Here is a 19,922-nt window from a genome sequence, read left to right on the forward strand (position 1 = left end):
TAGCCCGCCTGTGAGGTAACAATTCACCTGAATAAAAATGCTAACTTTATTAACAATAAATATTACTATAAATATTAATAATATTATTAATAATAATAATAATAATAATAATAATAATAATAATCCAAAGACAGGAGAGCAAGAGTGGGATCAGGAGTAAGGGTCTGTACTCGAATAGCTGTAACTATGGAGAATATATTAAACCAAAAATACTATTAGCCACAGACATTCCCACCACATGTGCAGGAACATACCTATTAAATAACAGCCCCTCCAGTGAGAGTGTATGGTTAACCCTAGAAAGATGAAGAGAAGTCCAACGCCACATACAAATGACTTTCATTGAGGCTTCTGGCAGCCTAGCTCAAATTGTCCTTAGACGGGAGTTTGGAACAGATTTTGACCCATTCATACTCTTCAGTCTGGTGACCTAGGTCCTCTTCCCATACCACTGAGATCGTGGGAGTTACCCATAAGATTTTATCTATGGATGAGGCTACCCCCTTAGATTCCATATTTGGATGTGTGCAGAGTCTCAAATGCTGTCAAGGATCTCAGTCTTTCACCATTACAGACTAGCATCCTAGCCAACGAGTGTAATTGAAGCAATTGAATTCAATCATTTCGGACATTGTTTAATTGTTTTACCAGATTATCCATAGCAATCAGTTGTCCTCCTGGGAAAATACCTTTCAGTTTTATTATACCAGCCTTTGCCCATTGTGGGAATTATTTATACTTGTCAGTAAAGTAAAACTGTGGGTGGTCTAGAATAGGAATGAGTGGCAAAAATGGCGGCCAATTATGTATGATTGTGTTTGCTTACCATTCATCCTTTGTTACGTGCTCAGTTCTTCTTTCCTTTTTTTGCCAACCTCAATGGGAACATTTAGATTGTAAATGCCCTGGTCCAATACTTTGGCTTTTTTTTTGTGCTTATAATATTCTGTAAAGTGCCATGTAAATTGATAGGATCTGCAAGCAGTACAACTAAACGTGTTGAGGAGGGGTGGGGCAGTGAAGACTTACTCGTTCTAGCTCTGAAATGCTAATCCTTTATCCTGGAGCAGGATCAAGCAGTTTTGCCTGAACACATTTATAAAAAGGTCCTTTTCAGTTCAATTGTTTGCAGACCATCACTTTGAACAACTCCCTTTTAATCTTCCATACATGGAAAACTTACGTTTTGTTTCATAGCATTACCCTTTATCAGTTGAAGGCTGAATGTTACGGACTTGCTTACAAAATATGGTTTGTTTCATTCATATTATCACTAAAGCATATGAAAAAAGGAGAACGCATTGCCCATCGTGCGCTAGAATGCATGTCTAAAGAGGTGCACATTGTTCTTAACAGACTGGACCCCTCTGCATCCCCTCCCCAAAGCCTGTTTCTTAGACAGACACAGAAACACCTCTTTTTAGTAGGAAATGAACCTACTGTGTTTAGAACGTCACTGTGTTTAGAAATGTTTGGGCAAATATAATTTTATATCAGAACCAGTTAATTTCCACTGCACATTTCTACCAGTATCAAAAACTGTTCCATCAAATCACTTTTGTAGCATTAAATACCCCTTGCTATATAAATATCTGTTGTCATTTAGTCGTGTCCAACTCTTCATGACCCCCTGGACCAGAGCACGCCAGGCACTCCTGTCTTCCACTTTGAGAACACTGTCCAACCATCTCGTCCTCTGTAGTCCCCTTCTCCTTGTGCCCTCCATCTTTCCCAACATCAGGGTCTTTTCCAGGGAGTCTTCTCTTCTCATGAGGTGGCCAAAGTCTTGGAGCCTCAGCTTCAGGATCTGTCCTTCCAGTGAGCACTCAGGGCTGATTTCCTTACTCAGAAAGAATCCCCACTGATTTCTGTAGGGCTTATATGCAGATAGGTCTTGAAAGACTTCAGAGACCAAGAATTGAATTATCTGGTAAATTGCTGAATTTGGGTTGAGCAAATACTGTCAAGTTTTTCTGGGCAGTCTCTCATTCATCATGTGGATTCTATAATGTTCACAAGTAACTTGTTCTGTCTAGCTGCTTTTAAATTTAGTGTTAGTTTCTCTTTCATATAAATGATCAGTCACAGACACCTGCAGCCTTTTAAATTGGATTCTGATTTCCTTGAACAAAATATTCCTACTGACACCAGTTACTCTTAAATCCTGAGCCCCAATCTAGTTAAAATTGCTCATTTAAGCGCTATTTAACGCCCTCAGAACAACTGGCTGCCAGAATCCCTGTTGCTTTCAATGAACTGAGGCTGCCATTCTAATGCATAGGTATGGGTGGGAATGGAATTTTAGTTTGCATTTTAATGTAAAACTGCTTAGCCTGTACTTCCGGAACCAATATGCAAACCAAAGCACAGCTATTCTTGCCGAACAAAAGATGCTAAAAAAAAGCTTATTAGGGAAAATGCACACAGAAAGTGTGTTAGTGTGGATAACATATTAAGAATGCATTGCATTGTGGAAATTGCTTTCAAAGTATTAGGAGAAACATGTACAAAAGTGTGCACTAATTTTCACATGGGTATGTTTTTGCAAACAGATGCAGAAATGGCATGAGCTTAAATACTGGGAAAGTGAGAAACAGATATTCATCCATGCCTACTAGAGAGTAAAGGTAAAGGGACCCCTGACCATTAGGTCCAGTTGTGGCCGACTCTGGGGTTGCGGCACTCATCTCGCTTTACTGGCCGAGGGAGCCGGCGTACAGCTTCTGGGTCATGTGGCCAGCATGACTAAGCCGCTTCTAAGCAGTGCACGGAAACGCCGTTTACCTTCCCGCCGGAGCGGTACCTATTTATCTACTTGCACTTTGAGCTGCTTTCGAACTGCTAGGTTGGCAGGGCAGGGACTGAGCAACAGGAGCTCACCCCATCGCGGGGATTCGAACCGCCGACCTTCTGATCAGCAAGTCCTAGGCTCTGTGGTTTAACCCACAGCACTGAGTAATTAAACCAGGGGTGCCCAAACTTTTTTTCAAAGAGGGCCAAATTTGATGAAGTGAACATGTGTGAGGGCTGACCAAAATTGTTTTAGGATTGAAGTTTTTGAGCTATTTTTATGATTTTACCCCAAAGTTGTTGAGCCTCTATTAGGATTTTACCCCAAGAGAGAGACTGCCACAGGGGCTGGATTAAACTGATCGGCAGGCCAGATTAGACCCCCGAAACGATCTTTGGGACATGCCTGATTTAAACACAGTCGGACTTACTTCTGAGTAAACAGGCATAGGATTGGAGCTACACAGTGCAATGTTATGCATGTTGACTCAGAAGTCAGTCCTACTGTGTCCAATGAAGTATGCACCCGAGTAATTGGGATTGCAACTTAATTTTTTGGAGGCGAGAGAGCGCAATTCTTAAAATTGTGGCCTCCAAAATTGGATACACCTGGAGAGGCTGAGAAGTCCCATCTCCCCGTTTCTTTGATACATTGCTTTTTATCAATGTGAAATCATGGTCCAGGTGTGCATTTTCTAGCGCAACCTGATTCCTTAATAATTCTCTACCTCTGTAATAAAGAGGGCACCACTTAGCACTCAGGTTGTGCAGCCATGAAGCAAGTGTTCTTAGACATGGCTGTGGCACTTCAAATAAAATCCAATGAAAGATCAACCATGGCTGGGATCCTATGTACTTACTTAGAAGCAAGGCCCATTGCATAGAAGGCCCAGATCTAGCCAAGAGTTAGGTACCTGTCCCTTGTTTAGGTACAGCTCACTTGTTTTACAACAGTGTGACTTTGCTCATCCTTAATTTTTCTCTTCTTCCCAGGCAATTTTTTAGCCTCCAGATTTAATTCTTAGGTATGTTTTACCACCGAGCTCTCACTTCACAAAATGCAAAAAAGTCTCCTTGTAACATTTTCTTTTATTCAAGATAAAAACAAAAGCATGGTGATATTACAGACAGTACTACAGAAAACAAATCCACTGTGATTGTAAAGTGCATTTTTTCAGTTGTGTACAAAATATTTAAAAACATGCAAGGCACTGAAGCATAAAACTGAGGATGACAATTCCTCAGTTACATTCATATTGGCAATTGGAACCAGGAGGATGACTTTAAAAACAAAATGGCGGGGGAAGAGTTGAAATGAAAGGGGTTGTTTGGGAGAACCATTCCTAGTTTCCATTTCACAGTCTTGTCTCCAGCTGCTTGCCTGGCAAGTTACGTACAGACACCTTTAGCAGAGTCAGTAAAGTCCCCACCCATCTAGCTACACATATATAATATTATTTACAAGAATGTACTGTCCTGAAGTAGCTCCAAAGGAAGTAATTTAAGCCCTTGGGAATTCAGCTTTATGGAAGAAATTGGATCCTAACTTTTCCAACAGTCTAATGGATTTATGTAGTGATCTTTCTGGAGCTCCTCGGTTCCAATACTTCTTCCCCATTAACTTCAGTCCTTGGTTTAGTTCCAACACATGGTCCCAGTATGTAGGTTTTACATGTAGTGGATCAAACAAGCAGGTCTTTAATCTGTAAGCTTAGCCCATGACTAGAGGCCTGTAAGATTAAGCCTCACTCTTATACCCCAGCCTCATATAAAATCCAAATACTGGGGCAATGTGCGACTCAGACCCCTGGGTAAAGTAGCCTTCAATCAAAGACTGGTGGATCTTCACAACTCAACTTTTCCACTTAATTCAAAACTGAACATCTAGGGACAGTTCTGGGGGAAAAACCTGTTTGTGATTTTGCTGGTTTTTCCATGGATGACATTTACTCAGAAGTAAAGTGCAAAAATAGCATTATTTTCCCATGAGGAATTTAAGTATCTGGTAGAAACTGTTCCGTAAAAGATGAAACCATTTAATACAGGCTCTTGTAATCTTACCAGTTGCAATCCTAAGGTTGTATTTTACCTATATTTTGCTCATTCATTACAGTTTTCATTGCTGGGAAATGAATCCTTTCCCTCTATCACTCTGTTAAAGCTATCGCAACCATAGCAGTGAGCTGGATCGCTTTTTCTGTAACCGAAGAGAATAAATGAAGACATTGAGCAGATTCAGCCAGTCTCACTTCTCCCCAGAACATCCCAGTGCTAGGGAAGCAGCTCCTTCCATTCTAGGTTAGTAGTGGAGGAGGTGGGTTGGTGGCTAGATAAGCATCAACTCTTAGGAATCCAGATTCAGACCAAGTTACCCCTAGCAGGTTATTTTCTACTCTTTGTGGGGGAGCAGATTTTTTGTTTTAAAAGCGCTAGCATCTGAGACCGCCTGGGTACTTAATGCTGACATTTCCAACATGCAGATGCTTATAAGCACAGTTCCAAGTAGGAATTCAGGTTCTGGCCATTAGTGGCACGTTCATTAGGATCCTTTTCCATGTTTAACAGCAAGTGGACATTCCAAGACAAAGTTCTTCTATTGTGTGCCAACCTAAAGCACACAGCACTGTATGGATGCATGTACTTTACAATTCAAGATGATCTGAGCAAGTTTCATGTAACAGAATGCAAGAGGAACCAGTAGGGTTAGGTAGTTGGGCGCTTAGAAATCTGACCCAAGAGCCTTGCAATATTTCATCGGCAGATTATGGAGCTATAGCTCACGTAACAAAATTAACTTTCAGTCTGCCTTACTGTAACCCCATACTTGAGTAGAGCTGGCATAACTCAGGTTTGCTTCACAACTGAGCCGCAATACTCCACAGATTCATTTGTCTCATGTGTTTTGGGTTGTGAATTCGCTTGCAGCAGTCAAAAGCTCTTGTGAGCTGGGCTTGCACAGTGCAAAGGTTGGAGGGAAGCTAAATGGCTTTCTTTAGTGTTCAAGTCACAATGTAGGGGCTTGGATCTAACAGTCCCCAATGGACCATGGAACATGGCTGTCTGCTGCAGCTATGTACTGTGAAGCTAGTGTGGAAATTAACAACCCAATCTTTCTTGCTTGCTTATAAAGAAGGCTCCACGGCCCTTGCTTCCGCCTGCCCTCCCTCCACTCTCCTTTCCTAGCCTACAGGAACATGCAAAACTGCCTCCTACTAGGTCAGGCCATTAGCTGCCTAGCTCTTTATGGTCAACACTGCCCAAAAGTGGCCCTCCAGGGTTTCAATCATAGTCTCTCCATGTCCTACCCAGGGTTTAAACCTGGGATTTTCTGCATGCAGAGAAGACATGCTGTATCACTGATGTACAGTCTTTCCTGTGAGCGAGCTGTGGGGCAGGCATGTTGCACTGAACATAAGGAATATTCCTCATACGAGTCGATAACCTTTATTTGATTTTGTCAGTAACACTCAATTTTATAAAATTAATGGGGATGGGGGAAGTAGTAAAACAAAACAGTTATTTAACCAGACAACTATACCGGGCTCAAAAGAAATACATTTAAATAAAACGGTCATATGAAAAGTTATGTGTTCATAAAAAAATAGATATTTTTACTCTTTGCAGCCAACCCAAAGTAGTTGTTCAAGGCACATTAATAAGATCGCAGCCCCTCAACCTACGCTCACACACACATTTTGCTCAGGGGCTACGAGATTATAACATGAATGACCTCCCAAAGACTCTCCTGCCTCAGCCATTGTTGAGAAGAACTTAAAACATACTGTTCTCTTCAAAAAAAAAGGCAGAACAGTGAGTAAGCACCCTGGTATCTTCCCACAAATGAAGGCATTTCCTAAAATGGAAGGGAGCAAAGTCATAATACAAGCTAAAATTACAGCCACTTCTATCTGAACGCCTTGGTCTCTTCCAGATCGGACAAAGTAGATAAGGGAAGATGCTAGCATAGCTCCCTCACAAGGCTGGATCTGGTCTCCACAGTTCTTTGTCAAACATGGAATAGCTTTTTGGAGATGTGTACGCCCAGCAGAGTTCCATAGCTCAACAGGTGAAGCACAGGCAATCATTTCTCTGTACGGCTTGCAATACTGTGGTGAACCTCAAAACATGTCAGCAGAACTGCTTGGACTGAAGCAGTGAAAGCTGAACTGGACTTGGGAGACTTGGCAGCATTAGTCTTAAGACAGCAAAGAGATCTCCCCTTTTCTAGCTGTTTAAATTCATGACATCCAGGATGATGCAAAGAACACCTGTCTTTAAAAACCATCTGCAGTCAGGAGTTTCGCAAGTCCTTCAGTTTCAGTTTCTGCCAACTCATGCGAGCCTCCTTTCTCAACTGTGCCCTTGCAGCAAACTCCCAGAGGTCTGCTGAGCAGGATGTTTGCAAATACAGAGCCCAGATCTTTCATTCAGTAATAAGGCCCGCGTTTCTCATACCCTGAGTAGCTGGGCCATTCAGGAAACAGGCCGTAGGAACACCGGGGGCTTCCAAACTGGTCAAAAGCAATCCCAAAGCCAGGTCCGCCCTGCGGCTGAGAAATCTCCCGGGCAGATTTGAGTTCAGACCGGATGATCCTGTAGTTGAGGCCTTTGTTGCTGTCCCAGTATACCTTGCCATCACACTCATAACACACAGCAAACTCTATTCTTTCATGGGGTTGAACTCTCTCGGGCAAGCTGACCTCGAAGGAGAACGTGTCCTTATCTGAACCTGCGTACGTGTCCTTAACATACTGGCATGGGTAGTCTGTGAAGGTTTTCCAGGTGTCAAATGTCACCCGGATCTTCACAGCCTTCTCAAATGCAAGATTCCTGACTTTCACGGTGCCAATGATGGCTTTATCTTTCAGCATGCAGTTTTCAAGGCAGACGTAGTCAGCTTGGAGGCGATTCCGGAAGTCCAAATAATCTGCAGAAGGCTGTATGAAATCCAAGACAAAGTCGTCTCTGTCCACGGTCGTCAGGCCCACAATGTTGTCTATTAGTTCCGTGATATTAAACGGGATATCCAACGGCTCGTCAAACTGGGAGAAGACTTTAACGACCGTGAGAGACAAGCCCCTGCTGTCCGCAAAGGAAACCCTCTTTTTCACCCGGTTGCTCTGCAGAGCTTTGACTTCCTCCCCCAGTTCGTTTAGCTGGGTGTTGCTGTTCAGATGGATGCAAGGCCGCAATGGCGTCTTCGGCTTCGGAGCGATTTTGCAGGCAAAACTCTCCCTTCGCAAGTAGGGTGTGCGCAGGTAGACCTGCATGGCTACATCCACTGCCATTGTGGGCTTGTGAGGAAAGGAGTCCAATATTCTGAAGAAGAAGGAGGAAGAAAACAAAGACTGGTCAATAATCAGAGGGCCATTTCACATCTCAAGCAGCTACAAAACCCAGGTTTTATGTGCAAGGGGTCTCCTATTGGATCTGACTAGGCTTATTTAGTCCAACATCATCATCAACCTTTATTACGGTCCAGAGACCCAACCCATCGTTACAAAGCAATACACAATTCATACAGCCTACCTCCAGGTTAAACAAGCATTTTGTTCGGAATTAAAGATAGGGATCATTGGTTATTGCAACCACCGATAAAAACTTTGCCACTGCTAATGTTCTAGCGTTTGTCCGGTCTTCCAATAGGAACCTGACATAGTGAGCCTCTGATTTTCCCGGGAAAGGTACCAGCAAGGGTAGTATCAGTTCAGCCGTGGCTTGCTCTTATTTCGCACAGTGCAACAAAATATGTTTTATGGAATCGATGACTTAAGCACACGAGCAAAGTCTGTCCTGGTAGGGAACTCCTCTCAACCTGCCATCCAACACTGCAGAAGGAAAGACGTTTAGTCTGGCTTTGGTGAAAAGCCTTCGATAGTTTGGTACTGTCAGGTTTTTAATGTAAGATGGTAACTTAAAGATGTGCCCATATTGTACTCCTATTGCCAGCGGACTACAGACTGCCTGTGATCGAGATCGCAAGTCACTGTGCGCATTATCCCATACCCCATAAGGTTTTCTGCCATTTGCTAAAAAAGCCACCTCTATTGGTCTGTCACCCCCCCCCCAACTGTATTACCTGGGTTATGAAGGCGCCCTAAAGACGTTGAAGCAAATATTATGGGATAATGCAGCATTTTGCTCCCACGGTGGCCAACCAAGTGCTTATGGGATAGCAACGAACGGGATGTGATCACAATGACATTCTCCCACATCAATACATTATATGGTACTGTATTCCATCGTTTAACTATGAGCTGTTTAAAGTGATACTTCCTCTTAGGTGCCTTTAATCTCCCAAAATGCAGCTTCACTGGTTGACCCCAGCTTCTAGTTTTCAACAGCATTCCAGAACCAATCCCAGTGCTCCATGGTAGACACATCTTTGCAAAATGTGTTTGCCACATTCACAATTTATATCTTTAGCTAGATGGCATTGCTTCGGGGTTGTGTATTTCATTTTGATGGGAGATTTAGCCTAAAAAGTTCAAAAACCTTAAAACAGAGTTTTAAAATGCCTGAATCCACAGTCCTCACATGCAGAGCAATCCAAAGCATGCTTATTCAGAAGAAAGTCCTACGAATTTTAATCAGTTTGCTCCAAGGTACGTGCGCATAGGATGGTAGCCTTAGTCACCCAGTAAGTGATCTTGGCCAACATCCTTGGTACAGAGAAACAGAAATTCCAAAACTGCCTCATGCAGATTTAAAATTATGCAACAGAAGAGGTATATGGGTTGCATAATGAAAAGCATTCCAATCCACATACCTGCAAACCAACAGATTTTGACTACTTTTGCAATCAGCTGGCTTGGATATATGTTCAGAAGAATGCAAATTATCAAACAGAGAAAACTAGATTCAAATCACATTTCCTATATCACCCCCGTGACAATTTAGAACTTTGTTTAAATTACAGTGGTACCTCGGTTTCCGAACCGGTTTTCAAACACCGAAAAGCTGGAAGTAAATGCTTCCATTTCCGAATGCACCTCGGAAGTCGAACAGTTTCCACTGAGTGTTCCTCAATTTTCTCAATTAAATTTGCACACCGCCCTTTGTGCCTCGGTTTTTGAACGTTTCAGAACTCGAACGGTCTTCCGAAACAGATCATGTTCGAAAACAGAGGTACCACTGTAATCAATTTGAATATTCTTTTTAAAATTTCAACCAAACCATGTTGATGAGAAGTGTACTAATTTAACAACGACGCTCCTCCCATCATGTAGAAATATGCAGCATTTTCAGATGCAGTGATTCCAATGCAAAATTTCAACAGAGAAGATCCATAGTTCAGAGTCCTTCTCCATCCTAACAGTCTTCTACTTCACATGAACACAATTATCAGCCCTCGTCCTTCTCTGCACCAGACAACCCCAGAAATATATAATAGTTTATATTTATTTTAAGCAGTCTAATGGAGGAACAACTCTTCCTCTAAACAGTGTTTCCCAAACTTGGGTCTCCAGCTGTTTTTGGACTACAACTCCCATCATCCCTAGCTAACAGGACCATAGAATCATAGAATCATAGAGTTGGAAGAGACCACAAGGGCCATTGAGTCCAACCCCCTGCCAAGCAGGAAACACCATCAGAGCACTCCTGACATATGGTTGTCAAGCCTCTGCTTAAAGACCTCCAAAGAAGGAGACTCCACCACACTCCTTGGCAGCAAATTCCACTGTCGAACAGCTCTTACTGTCAGGAAGTTCTTCCTAATGTTTAGGTGGAATCTTCTTTCTTGTAGTTTGGATCCATTGCTCCGTGTCCGCTTCTCTGGAGCAGCAGTAAACAACCTTTCTCCCTCCTCTATGTGACATCCTTTTATATATTTGAACATGGCTATCATATCACCCCTTAACCTCCTCTTCTCCAGGCTAAACATGCCCAGCTCCCTTAGCCGTTCCTCATAAGGCATCGTTTCCAGGCCTTTGACCATTTCCAGGCCTTTGACCAGTGGTCAGGGGTGATGGGAATGGTAGTCCAAAACCAGCTGGAGACCCATGTTTGAGAAACACCAAGTCTCACTTGAAAGCATTCTCAAAAAGCAAACGCAGAGACACATTCATCACCATGCTCACCCAGGAACCCAGAAGTTGCTGGACGGAAACCACATTGCAATCTGAAATGCTGGTATCCCAACAAGGGCACAGATCGGTTCAGGTAGCTGAATGAAGTGCAACTTGTACACTGTCTCTAATAAAGCTTCTTTATGCGGCAAATTTGCCCCGCCCACCAGTACTGGAAACTTTCCTTGGAAGTGTAGAAACAGGAAGTGGCGAGTTGATTAAGCAACAGTGACAGACTCTATTGAATTCATTGCTGGAAAGGAAGCCGCAGCAGACGTGCGACCGGAAACAGCGCTAGCAAGTTCGGTCAGCGGCCAAACCTGTATTGAGACATTTCACGAATCTGAACTTCTTGTAACAGTTTGCAGAAATGGCCCAAATCCAAGAATGAGTGACAAAAGAGGTTAAAAGAACCACCACAAACGTAAAGACTAGACTGGAAAGTACAGTGGTACCTCGGGTTACATACGCTTCAGGTTACAGACTCTGCTAACCCAGAAATATTACCTTGGGTTAAGAACTTTGCTTCAGGATGAGAACAGAAATCGTGCTCTGGTGGCGCGGCGGCAGTGGGAGGCCCCGTTAGCTAAAGTGGTGCTTCAGGTTAAGAACAGTTTCAGGTTAAGAACGGACCTCCGGAACGAATTAAGTACTTAACCCGAGGTACCACTATAATGTATTTCCTGCTATGCATGCTACCACTTCCTAGACCTAATTGAGTAATAAATTAGCTAGGTCAGGGGTCTGCAACCTTTAAGACAAAAAGAGCCACTTGGACCAGTTTCCGAAGAAAAAAAAACTGGGAGCGCAAAACTCGTCATTATAAAAATAACTTTTTTGTCACTTTTTTTTTATTTCTTTGTTTGACCCCTCGGAATTACTCCTCCTCATAGAAATAAATGTTAAATTAACAAGTTACCTTTTTTTTGTGTGTGTGTTCTTCACTCCCCTTCAAAACAGTCACCAGCATACATGCCCCCTTTCAATGCAGTGACCAGCGTACATGCCCCTTACAATGTAGTGGGCAGGAAGGTGACGTCGGGACAGTGCGTGACTAACGCACGCACCACCCCCATGCGACGTCACAGCCAGTACAGTGCCCGCCACAGTGGGGAGTGTCGGGGCGCACAATGCACCTCCTCCCCTCGCTAGTATCTGCCCCGGAGCCGCGGCAAAGGTGTAAAAGAGCCTCATGCGGCTCCGGAGCTGCGGGTTGCAGACCCCTGAGCTAGGTGATGTTTAGTGCAAAGTTTAACAATGGACCAGTTTCAAATATTCTGGACCTCAAATGAGCGTAAATCTTGGGTTGGAAGACTATAATCTATGGCGCAGGAGCACCTATCCCCTATATTGTCCCGCACTAGTCAGTTTTTCCTAACAAGGTGCCCTCCAGACCCTGCTGGAACCATAACTCCCATTATCCCTGACCACTGACCATGCTATTTGGGGCTGGTTGTTGTCATCCAGGATATCTGAAGGGCTTATAACAGAAAACACTGAAATAAGAAGGTAGTAGTCTAAAGCAGGGCTGAGAAGTCTGTGACCCTCCAGATCAGTGTTTCCCAAACTTGGGTACCCACCTGTTTAGGGACTACAATTCCCATCATCCCTGACCACCGGGTCCTGCTAGCTAGGGATGATGGGAGATGTAGTCCAGCAACATCTGAAGGTCCACAGGCTTACTCACCATTCCTAGTCTAGAAAACAAGGTACGGTACAGGTAAAAATGGGAAGCAATGGGCGATAGCTTAAGCTGAACAAATTTAAGTTTCGCAGTTAACCACAGAAGTCCCTGCACTTTTTTTTTTTAACCAGTTCTGCTAATTTATCATTCCAGATGGCGAGATTATTGCAAATAGGAAAGCTCTCCCCATATATGCAATTCTGACTAAAGTGCACACTGATTCAGCCAACAGATAAAATTATATCTGACAAACATGAGACAACACCCATTTTGTGGATAAGCAAACCAATCTCTGTTTCTGCTCAGCCTTACACTGTCTAGATACCTTTCACAACTTGGTCTCAGAGTAAAGCCCATATATACCATAACATTGTGGAGCAAGGGTTACCTATACAACTACTGTGTATATTTCTTTGGGAAGCAATTTTCAAAGAGCATTCTTGGGAACCTTAGAAACAAGACGCTTCTCATTGAGAAGATGATTGACTAATGGCAGACAAGCTGCCTAAAGGCAACTTGCCTGCCGCTACTCATGTTCTCCTGCAAGGTGGAGAAGATAGGGAGTACTGGGTGGGTTTTGCAGTGCATTTGATGCTGGGTAACATGAATACCAGGGATGCAGGTGGCGCTGTGGGTTAAACCACAGAGCCTAGGACTTGCCGATCAGAAGGTTGGCGGTTCGAATCCCTGCGACGGGGTGAGCTCCCATTGCTCGGTCCCTGCTCCTGCCAACCTAGCAGTTCGAAAGCACATCAAAGTGCAAGTAGATAAATAGGTACCGCTCTGGCGGGAAGGTAAACGTTCCCGTGCGCTGCTCTGGTTTGCCAGAAGCAGCTTAGTCATGCTGGCCACATGACCCGGAAGCCGTACGCCGGCTCCCTCGGCCAATAAAGCGAGATGAGCGCCACAACCCCAGAGTCGGCCACGACTGGACCTAACGGTCAGGGGTCCCTTTACCTTTACCTAACATGAATACCCAACACAAACAGCACGCTCTTCTCCAGAACATGATCCAGAATCCTCTGCAACATACAACAGATGCTCAAAGGTCCCTCAGCAGACATGCCAATGTGGAAATGGTTCTCTAAAGATAACCAAGTTTGACAGCCGTCATGTTCTGAAATTCCTATATGAAAATCCACTTGTCTGCACTTAACCCAAAGCATATCAAAACGGGATGAACTACTCCAAGGAACTTCAACAGAGGGGGACTGTAACATGAAACTACTGAACTGCAACACATCAAACCATCTGAATGGGAAGAACTACTCAAGATAAAGGAATCGGATGACGCCATGGCCTTTGGCTCGTGCAATAAAAGTTTACAATGGTGATGGTAAAGGAACTTTGCAGGGAGATTGCATCAAGAAGTTCAGTCATTTGTACTGCCATTATTTATGGACTGAACATGATTTTTAGGACATTATTTATGTTAACTGGCTGTGCCAGCATGCCTGTGTAACCAGCAGCTGTTTTTGTGAATTACCACCATTAAGTACATAATTATCACTGTGTGTCCTTTGGTGCATTTCATTCCCCACCCAAAAACTGCTCTGTACCCACTTCATGCATCTGATGAAATGGGCCACAATCCAGGGAAGCTTATGCAGTAATAAATGTGTTAAGTCTTTAAAGTGCCAGAAGACTCTTTGTTTGAGAGACAATGTGCCAGACCTGTTTCAGATACCTGTTATCAGCATGGCAGGTATTAGCAGTTCTGTTGTCATGCAGATAGCCCCTGACAAAACACCAGTCAACCTCTATGGGACAATTCCTTCCTCACAACACTTAAAAGAGTGGCAGAGCATTTCCTGGTAGGATTGAGCATGTCCTCTGCCTGAGAGTCTGCAAAGCTGCTTCCACTTCCATATTCACCCAGTGCTTTTCCAGTACGGGGTCAGATTTAAGGTGCTGGTTTTGACCTTTAAAGCCCTTCACAGCCTAGAACCCTCGTACCCACGGGACTGCCTCTCCCGGTATGCCCCATGGAGAGCCTCAAGGTCCATAAATAGCAACACCCTAGTGGTCCGAGGCCCTAAGGAAGTTAGATTGGCTTCAACCAGAGCCAGGGCCTTTTCAACTCTGGCTCCGGCCTGGTGAAACGCTCTGCCTCATGAGACCAGGGCCCTGCAGGATCTGATTTCTTTCCGCAGGGCCTGTAAGACAGAGTTGTTCCCCCTGGCCTTTGGCTTGGAGCCAATTTGATTCCCTCCCCCTCTTTCTTTTTCCTTTCTCCTCCTGTGATGAGGCTGCATTTTAATATTTTAATGTTTCAATATTTTAATCTTGTTTTTAAGTTGTATTCATTCAACTTGTTTTTGTTATTACTTGTTAGCCGCCCTGAGCCCGGCCTTGGCTGGGGAGGGTGGGGTATAAATAATAATTTATTATTATTATTATTATTATTATTAACTACTTAGCTAGATGGATCCAGCTTCCTAAGAACTCATCACAGTTCTGACCAATTCGAAATCCTAAAAGACAGATTTTCTTTTGTTCAAAAAGTCACCTGCTGCATGATTTCAGGAACCATATGTCAAAACGAAACCCTCATTTAATGAATAAGATTGATGTCTAACAAGGAAGAACCACAACATCAGAAATTCCCCATTTGGAATCTAGTTTGGCAGATGTTGGGGAAAGAAGTCAGTTTTGGCCTCTTGCCTATTTGCAAATTGATTAAAAAAATTTGCTGGAATTCCAAGTGTCAGGCCCCAACTGCAGTTGCAAAGTTGGCTACTTTAAGAACAGGATGCTGGCCAAGATAGGCCTGATTTTCTTAAATACTCTCTCCAAACTAAGTCAAAGCTAGAATGCTAGTTTTGCATCTATTTCCCGATATGCCCAGTTTCACATCCTACTCATTAATAAGGCTAAGCTAATTGTTTTGTTGCAAGTAACTCCCAGATGAAGCATAAAGGTTTTGCTGCGATTCAAGCTTTGGAAGGATAAAGCCCTTGAGAAATTTCTGTTGAGAGTCATAAGTACAAAGCTTCCTATGGGACCGTATGAGAGCTCAGTTTGCTGAGGTTTTTCACAATTAAAGGATGTCAAAATCTGAAACCAAACATATTAGTCTGGGGTTCACTGTACAAGTCCAGGTTTCAAAACACAGGCACTTAAATGTTTAAATATGGATTTTAATGTATACTGCCCTTAACTCCATTGAAGGAAAGCATATAAATGTATATAAAAAGAGATGGTAGCACATTAGAATGGCCAGGTGTGTTTTTTTAATGACACTGAAATTAAGGCCATTTCTAGCAGTCCAAGTTTAGCAAAAATAATTCATGATAGCACTTAAGAGGACTTTCAAAATGGACTTCACAAATTCAGTAAGAATAGATTAACCAATAGCTATCATCATATGGAATCAAAGAATTCTAGAATTGGAAGGGATACAGGGGGACGTCTAGTCCAACCCCCTGCGATAGCTACATAAAACTGCCACATTCAGAGCCAGTATATATCTGAATACCAGATATTGCATAAAAAGACCAACAGGGAAAGTAGTTAATTGTCTGAGAGTTTCCTAAGGCTGGCCACTGTTTAAAACACGAAACTAAACTAGATGGCTCTTTGGTCTGTCTAAGGAAGGCCATTTTTATATAATCTTATCACTGCTTCAAGCCATTAAAAAAAAATACAAACAATATTAGCAGCTACTATAGCGCTTTCAACAATATTGGGAGAGCTAAAATCAGGTTCATTTGTTTTCATTCCTTTTTTGCTCTTAATGAAATGACAGCAGACTTATTTCTCCATTTTAGAAAACTGTTTCCTGAATGACCTTCATCTGACCCAGCCACCAGACTTCTGCTTATTCTCACCTTCATCACTTGCTGCAAATCTTTTTGTCCATGTCCTTTATGATGCAGAAGCAACTGCTCATTTTTCTATAACCTTAAAGACACAGGCACTGCAGGTTGCACAACAACTCCACACCTGCTGAAATTCCCTGTTCTACACAGCTATTGAAACTACAAGAGCCCCATTCCCTTTTTCATCTAGCCATCTTAGGTAGGATGTGGGTTTTGCTCCAGTCTCCTGGTGCACTCTTTTTATATATGGACATGATGAAGCCTTAGGGTCTATCTGTGCTCCATCAGAAACCCTCCAACACAGAGAACAAAAGTCATGCTCCTAGATTTCTGAAACTGCAAAAGGTAAAGGGACCCCTGACCATTAGGTCCAGTTGTGGCCGACTCTGGGGTTGCGGCGCTCATCTTGCTTTACTGGCCGAGGGAGCCAGCGTACAGCTTCCGGGTCATGTGGCCAGCATGACTAAGCCACTTCTGGCGAACAAGAGCAGCGCACGGAAACGCCGTTTACCTTCCTGCTGGAGCGGTACCTATTTATCTACTTGCACTTTGACGTGCTTTCGAACTGCTAGATTGGCAGGAGCAGGGACCGAGCAACGGGAGCTCACCCTGTCGCAGGGATTTGAACCGCCGACCTTCTGATCGGCAAGTCCTAGGCTCTGTGGTTTAACCCACAGCACCACGCACATCCCATCATCCAAATGAGACATAAGCATACGACAGATGTGCAGCCTGATCCGATGTATGGTTACAAGGTAGAAATGTCCCACCATGCATAGGCTATCAATGGCTACTAAACATGATTGATTGCTATGTTCTACCTCCACTGTATAACAGTTGTTTATTGAGAACTGCAAGTCAGGAGATTACTATTGCACTCATGTACTGTTTGCAATCTTCTATCTGCCTTTGGCTGCACGGCTTGAGGGGAAGGTGCTGGTCTTCGCTGGCCCTCTGGCCTGATCCAGCAGTATTCTTCTAATGCTTTTAGGATCTTGAGCCTCAAATTGGTACAATAATTGCTGCTTCTTCCCAGGGAGCTGTACTTCTAGAAGTAGGGCTTATCAAAGTTCTCAGCAGAGTACTACCCTCTAAATTGTTTGAGGGCAACTTATGACTCATCCAAAACTGCTACCAATATTGTTCAATTCTATCCCTGACCCTACAATGGCTTTTACAGCCTGCAATCCTAAACCCATCCAACCTGGAAGTATACCTGATTGAATTCAGCAGGAGCCTGCTTACTTTTCAGTAGACGTTGCAAAATTGTGCTGTTAAGTGAGCTTAGAAAAGCAGGAAAATGGATACTGAAAAGATTCTTCCTATGTGCAAATAAAATAATATAGTATTATGTTTTACATACCTCATAAGGACGAATGTGCTTAGCTGTAAAGATGCTGCAAGATGATCTGGGCTGGAGGTGCACCCAGATTTCACAAGGCACAACAGCTATAGATTCATTGCCTGGAAACAGCAGGACAAGGCAGAATTAGCAGAGCTCCAAAACTAATGCCAGGCCCCACCCCTTCCTCCTCCTCCACATTCATGCCAACAAGGCAACCACCTTCCAAGTTCTACAGAGATCAAAGATATGGGCAGAGGCATCTCTATTCATATTCACACACACCCTTGAACACCTTCACACAGGAGTGGATTCAGAGAGGAAATGTGTCTAGAGATTGCAGGCTAAATTTCTAGGCAAACTTGAAAGCCCGGCTGAATTCAATAGGACTTTCTGAGCATTTAAGTGTTAGAGGGCTTTCAATAATCTCAAAGCAGGGGGCAAACGCCACCTCGTTTTTTTCAAGTTGCTTGGATTCAGGCAAAAGCAGGCATTATAAAATACTGTAAGCCAATCTGCACCATTTATAAAATATTGTAAGCCAATCTGCACCATTTAAAAAAAGAAAAGCAACCTTTGCTACAGAGATTATCTCTGGCAGGTGCGCTTCTTCGAAGATAAACCATTCACAGCCCCGGTTTACATATTAAAGGTCCTCTCAGGCATGACTCATGCCTCCTGATGGAGCAAGCTGTTGTCAGATCGGGTCATCTGTACCCTATAAGGGGAATCCTAAGAGGGGAGTGGAAAGAGACTCCAGGTTCGCGCCTTGTAAGGCCGCTTTTGTTCGACGACGGCTCACCTTTAGCTCCACTGTGAAAGCAAGTTCGGCGCTCTCATTTCCCGTTTGTTATTCTAAAAAAGGAGTTACTCCAAAGCGGAAAACGAAAAGAGCGCGCAACGAAGCAGAGTCCCACTCCCCGCTTTCAAAACTGCCTCGCCAGGTGCGCAGCGCCTCCGCCTCGGGGGAATCTCTCTTTTCGTGGCTCAGGGAGCTGCAAGGCTGGATCCGGCTCGGGCTGAATGAAGAGATGCTTCCTTGTGGCCCCGATTTCAACGGGACTTGCTCTCTTCTTCCAAGTTGCGCGCAAGCCTATTGCGCTTCCTCGGAATCCACACCGTGGCAACTCCCTTGCGCACCCACCCACCACTCGGCAAGCGCGCACAGGATCGCCGCAGCCAATTCCTGCGCGCGGTTACGCGGAAACCAAGTCCCTTCTCTGCATAGCATTACGCTACTTAGGCAATATATATATTTTTTAATGCATTCCTGACCTGGCTCGCGTGGGGGCCGACCTCGGAAGCAAACGCTGGGCAAAGAGAGAGAGCCCTCCCTGCGCACCTGGTTCGCCCCATTTCCCCGCCCCGCCCCGTACCTGGAGCCGCAGGGCCGCGCACCAGCTTCCCGGGCTTGCAGCGGGTTCACAAGCCGTCCCAATTCGGCTCGGCTGCTCTGCGCGGAGGCGCCCTGCCCTCCTTCCTCGGCCCAGGCCATTCGGTCCCAGCGCGCACGCGAAGCGACCGCCCCCTCCGCTCCCTTAAGAGCGGCCCGTTCGGCGGCGAGCAGCCCCGGCAGGGGAGGAAGCAGCGGCGCGGCCAATGGCCGGCCTCTTCCCCCGCCCTCCGCCAGCCAATGGCGGCGCAGCTTCCCCGTGAGAGCCCAGGAGGATGGCGCGTGGACGCCGGGCTGGCTGGCGGGGAGGGGGCGGCAAGAGATAGCGCGCATCGGGAGCGCACGGGGGCCGGGAATGGGATGGAGCGTGGAGGAAGGCCTGGGACAAGCGGTCCATTTCCACCCCAGCCCCGTGCGCGTTTTAGGGCCTTCTCTCAGACGGAGGCGTCGCTCTTGGCGCCCAAGGCCTCCTTTTCCTAATAAGCGCAACATACTAAACGCATTTCCTTTCCCCAACTGGACGCAGAACGATAATCCTGGGAACTGTGGTTTGCTCAGGGTGCCTGGAACATGTAGCTCTGGGTGGGACAAGCTAATCGTTCTCGAAAATGTGTGGCGCTTGAGTTGTGCGACCCTTTTGGAAGTTAAAAAGTCCCCTCAGGATTCTCTGAAGGAAAGTTGTTGTTTAGAAAGTACCTGTGTCAGATATATATACTGTAGTGCCTTTGCAGACAGTGTTTCCAAACTTCCAACTTCCAGTTGGTTGTGGCTGGTGTGTTTTTTTTGGACTACATTTCCCATCATCCCTGACCATTGGTCATGC

At 44.5% G+C, this 19,922-nt stretch overlaps 1 protein-coding gene across 3 annotated transcripts; it reads right to left on the reverse strand.

Moving 5' to 3' along the window:
- Positions 1-3,864: 3,864 nt before the first annotated feature.
- PPP1R3B (protein phosphatase 1 regulatory subunit 3B) lies at positions 3,865-19,639 on the reverse strand. Of its 3 annotated transcripts, none has more exons than XM_083420605.1 (3): positions 18,509-19,639; positions 17,728-17,828; positions 3,865-8,109 (listed from the first exon to the last, which is right to left on the reverse strand). In XM_083420605.1, exons 2-3 carry the CDS (start codon positions 17,730-17,732, stop codon positions 7,218-7,220), a joined length of 897 nt encoding a protein of 298 aa, XP_083276731.1. In that variant the 5' UTR covers positions 17,733-17,828; positions 18,509-19,639; the 3' UTR covers positions 3,865-7,217. The 3 variants fall into 3 exon arrangements, with proteins under 3 accessions (XP_083276731.1, XP_083276730.1, XP_083276732.1); XM_083420604.1 differs by having other exon boundaries at positions 19,083-19,397; XM_083420606.1 differs by having other exon boundaries at positions 18,982-19,002.
- Positions 19,640-19,922: the final 283 nt, after the last annotated feature.

Source organism: Podarcis tiliguerta, assembly GCF_965153285.1.
Source record: "Podarcis tiliguerta genome assembly, chromosome: 17".
In the NCBI taxonomy this organism is placed as follows: domain Eukaryota; kingdom Metazoa; phylum Chordata; class Lepidosauria; order Squamata; family Lacertidae; genus Podarcis; species Podarcis tiliguerta.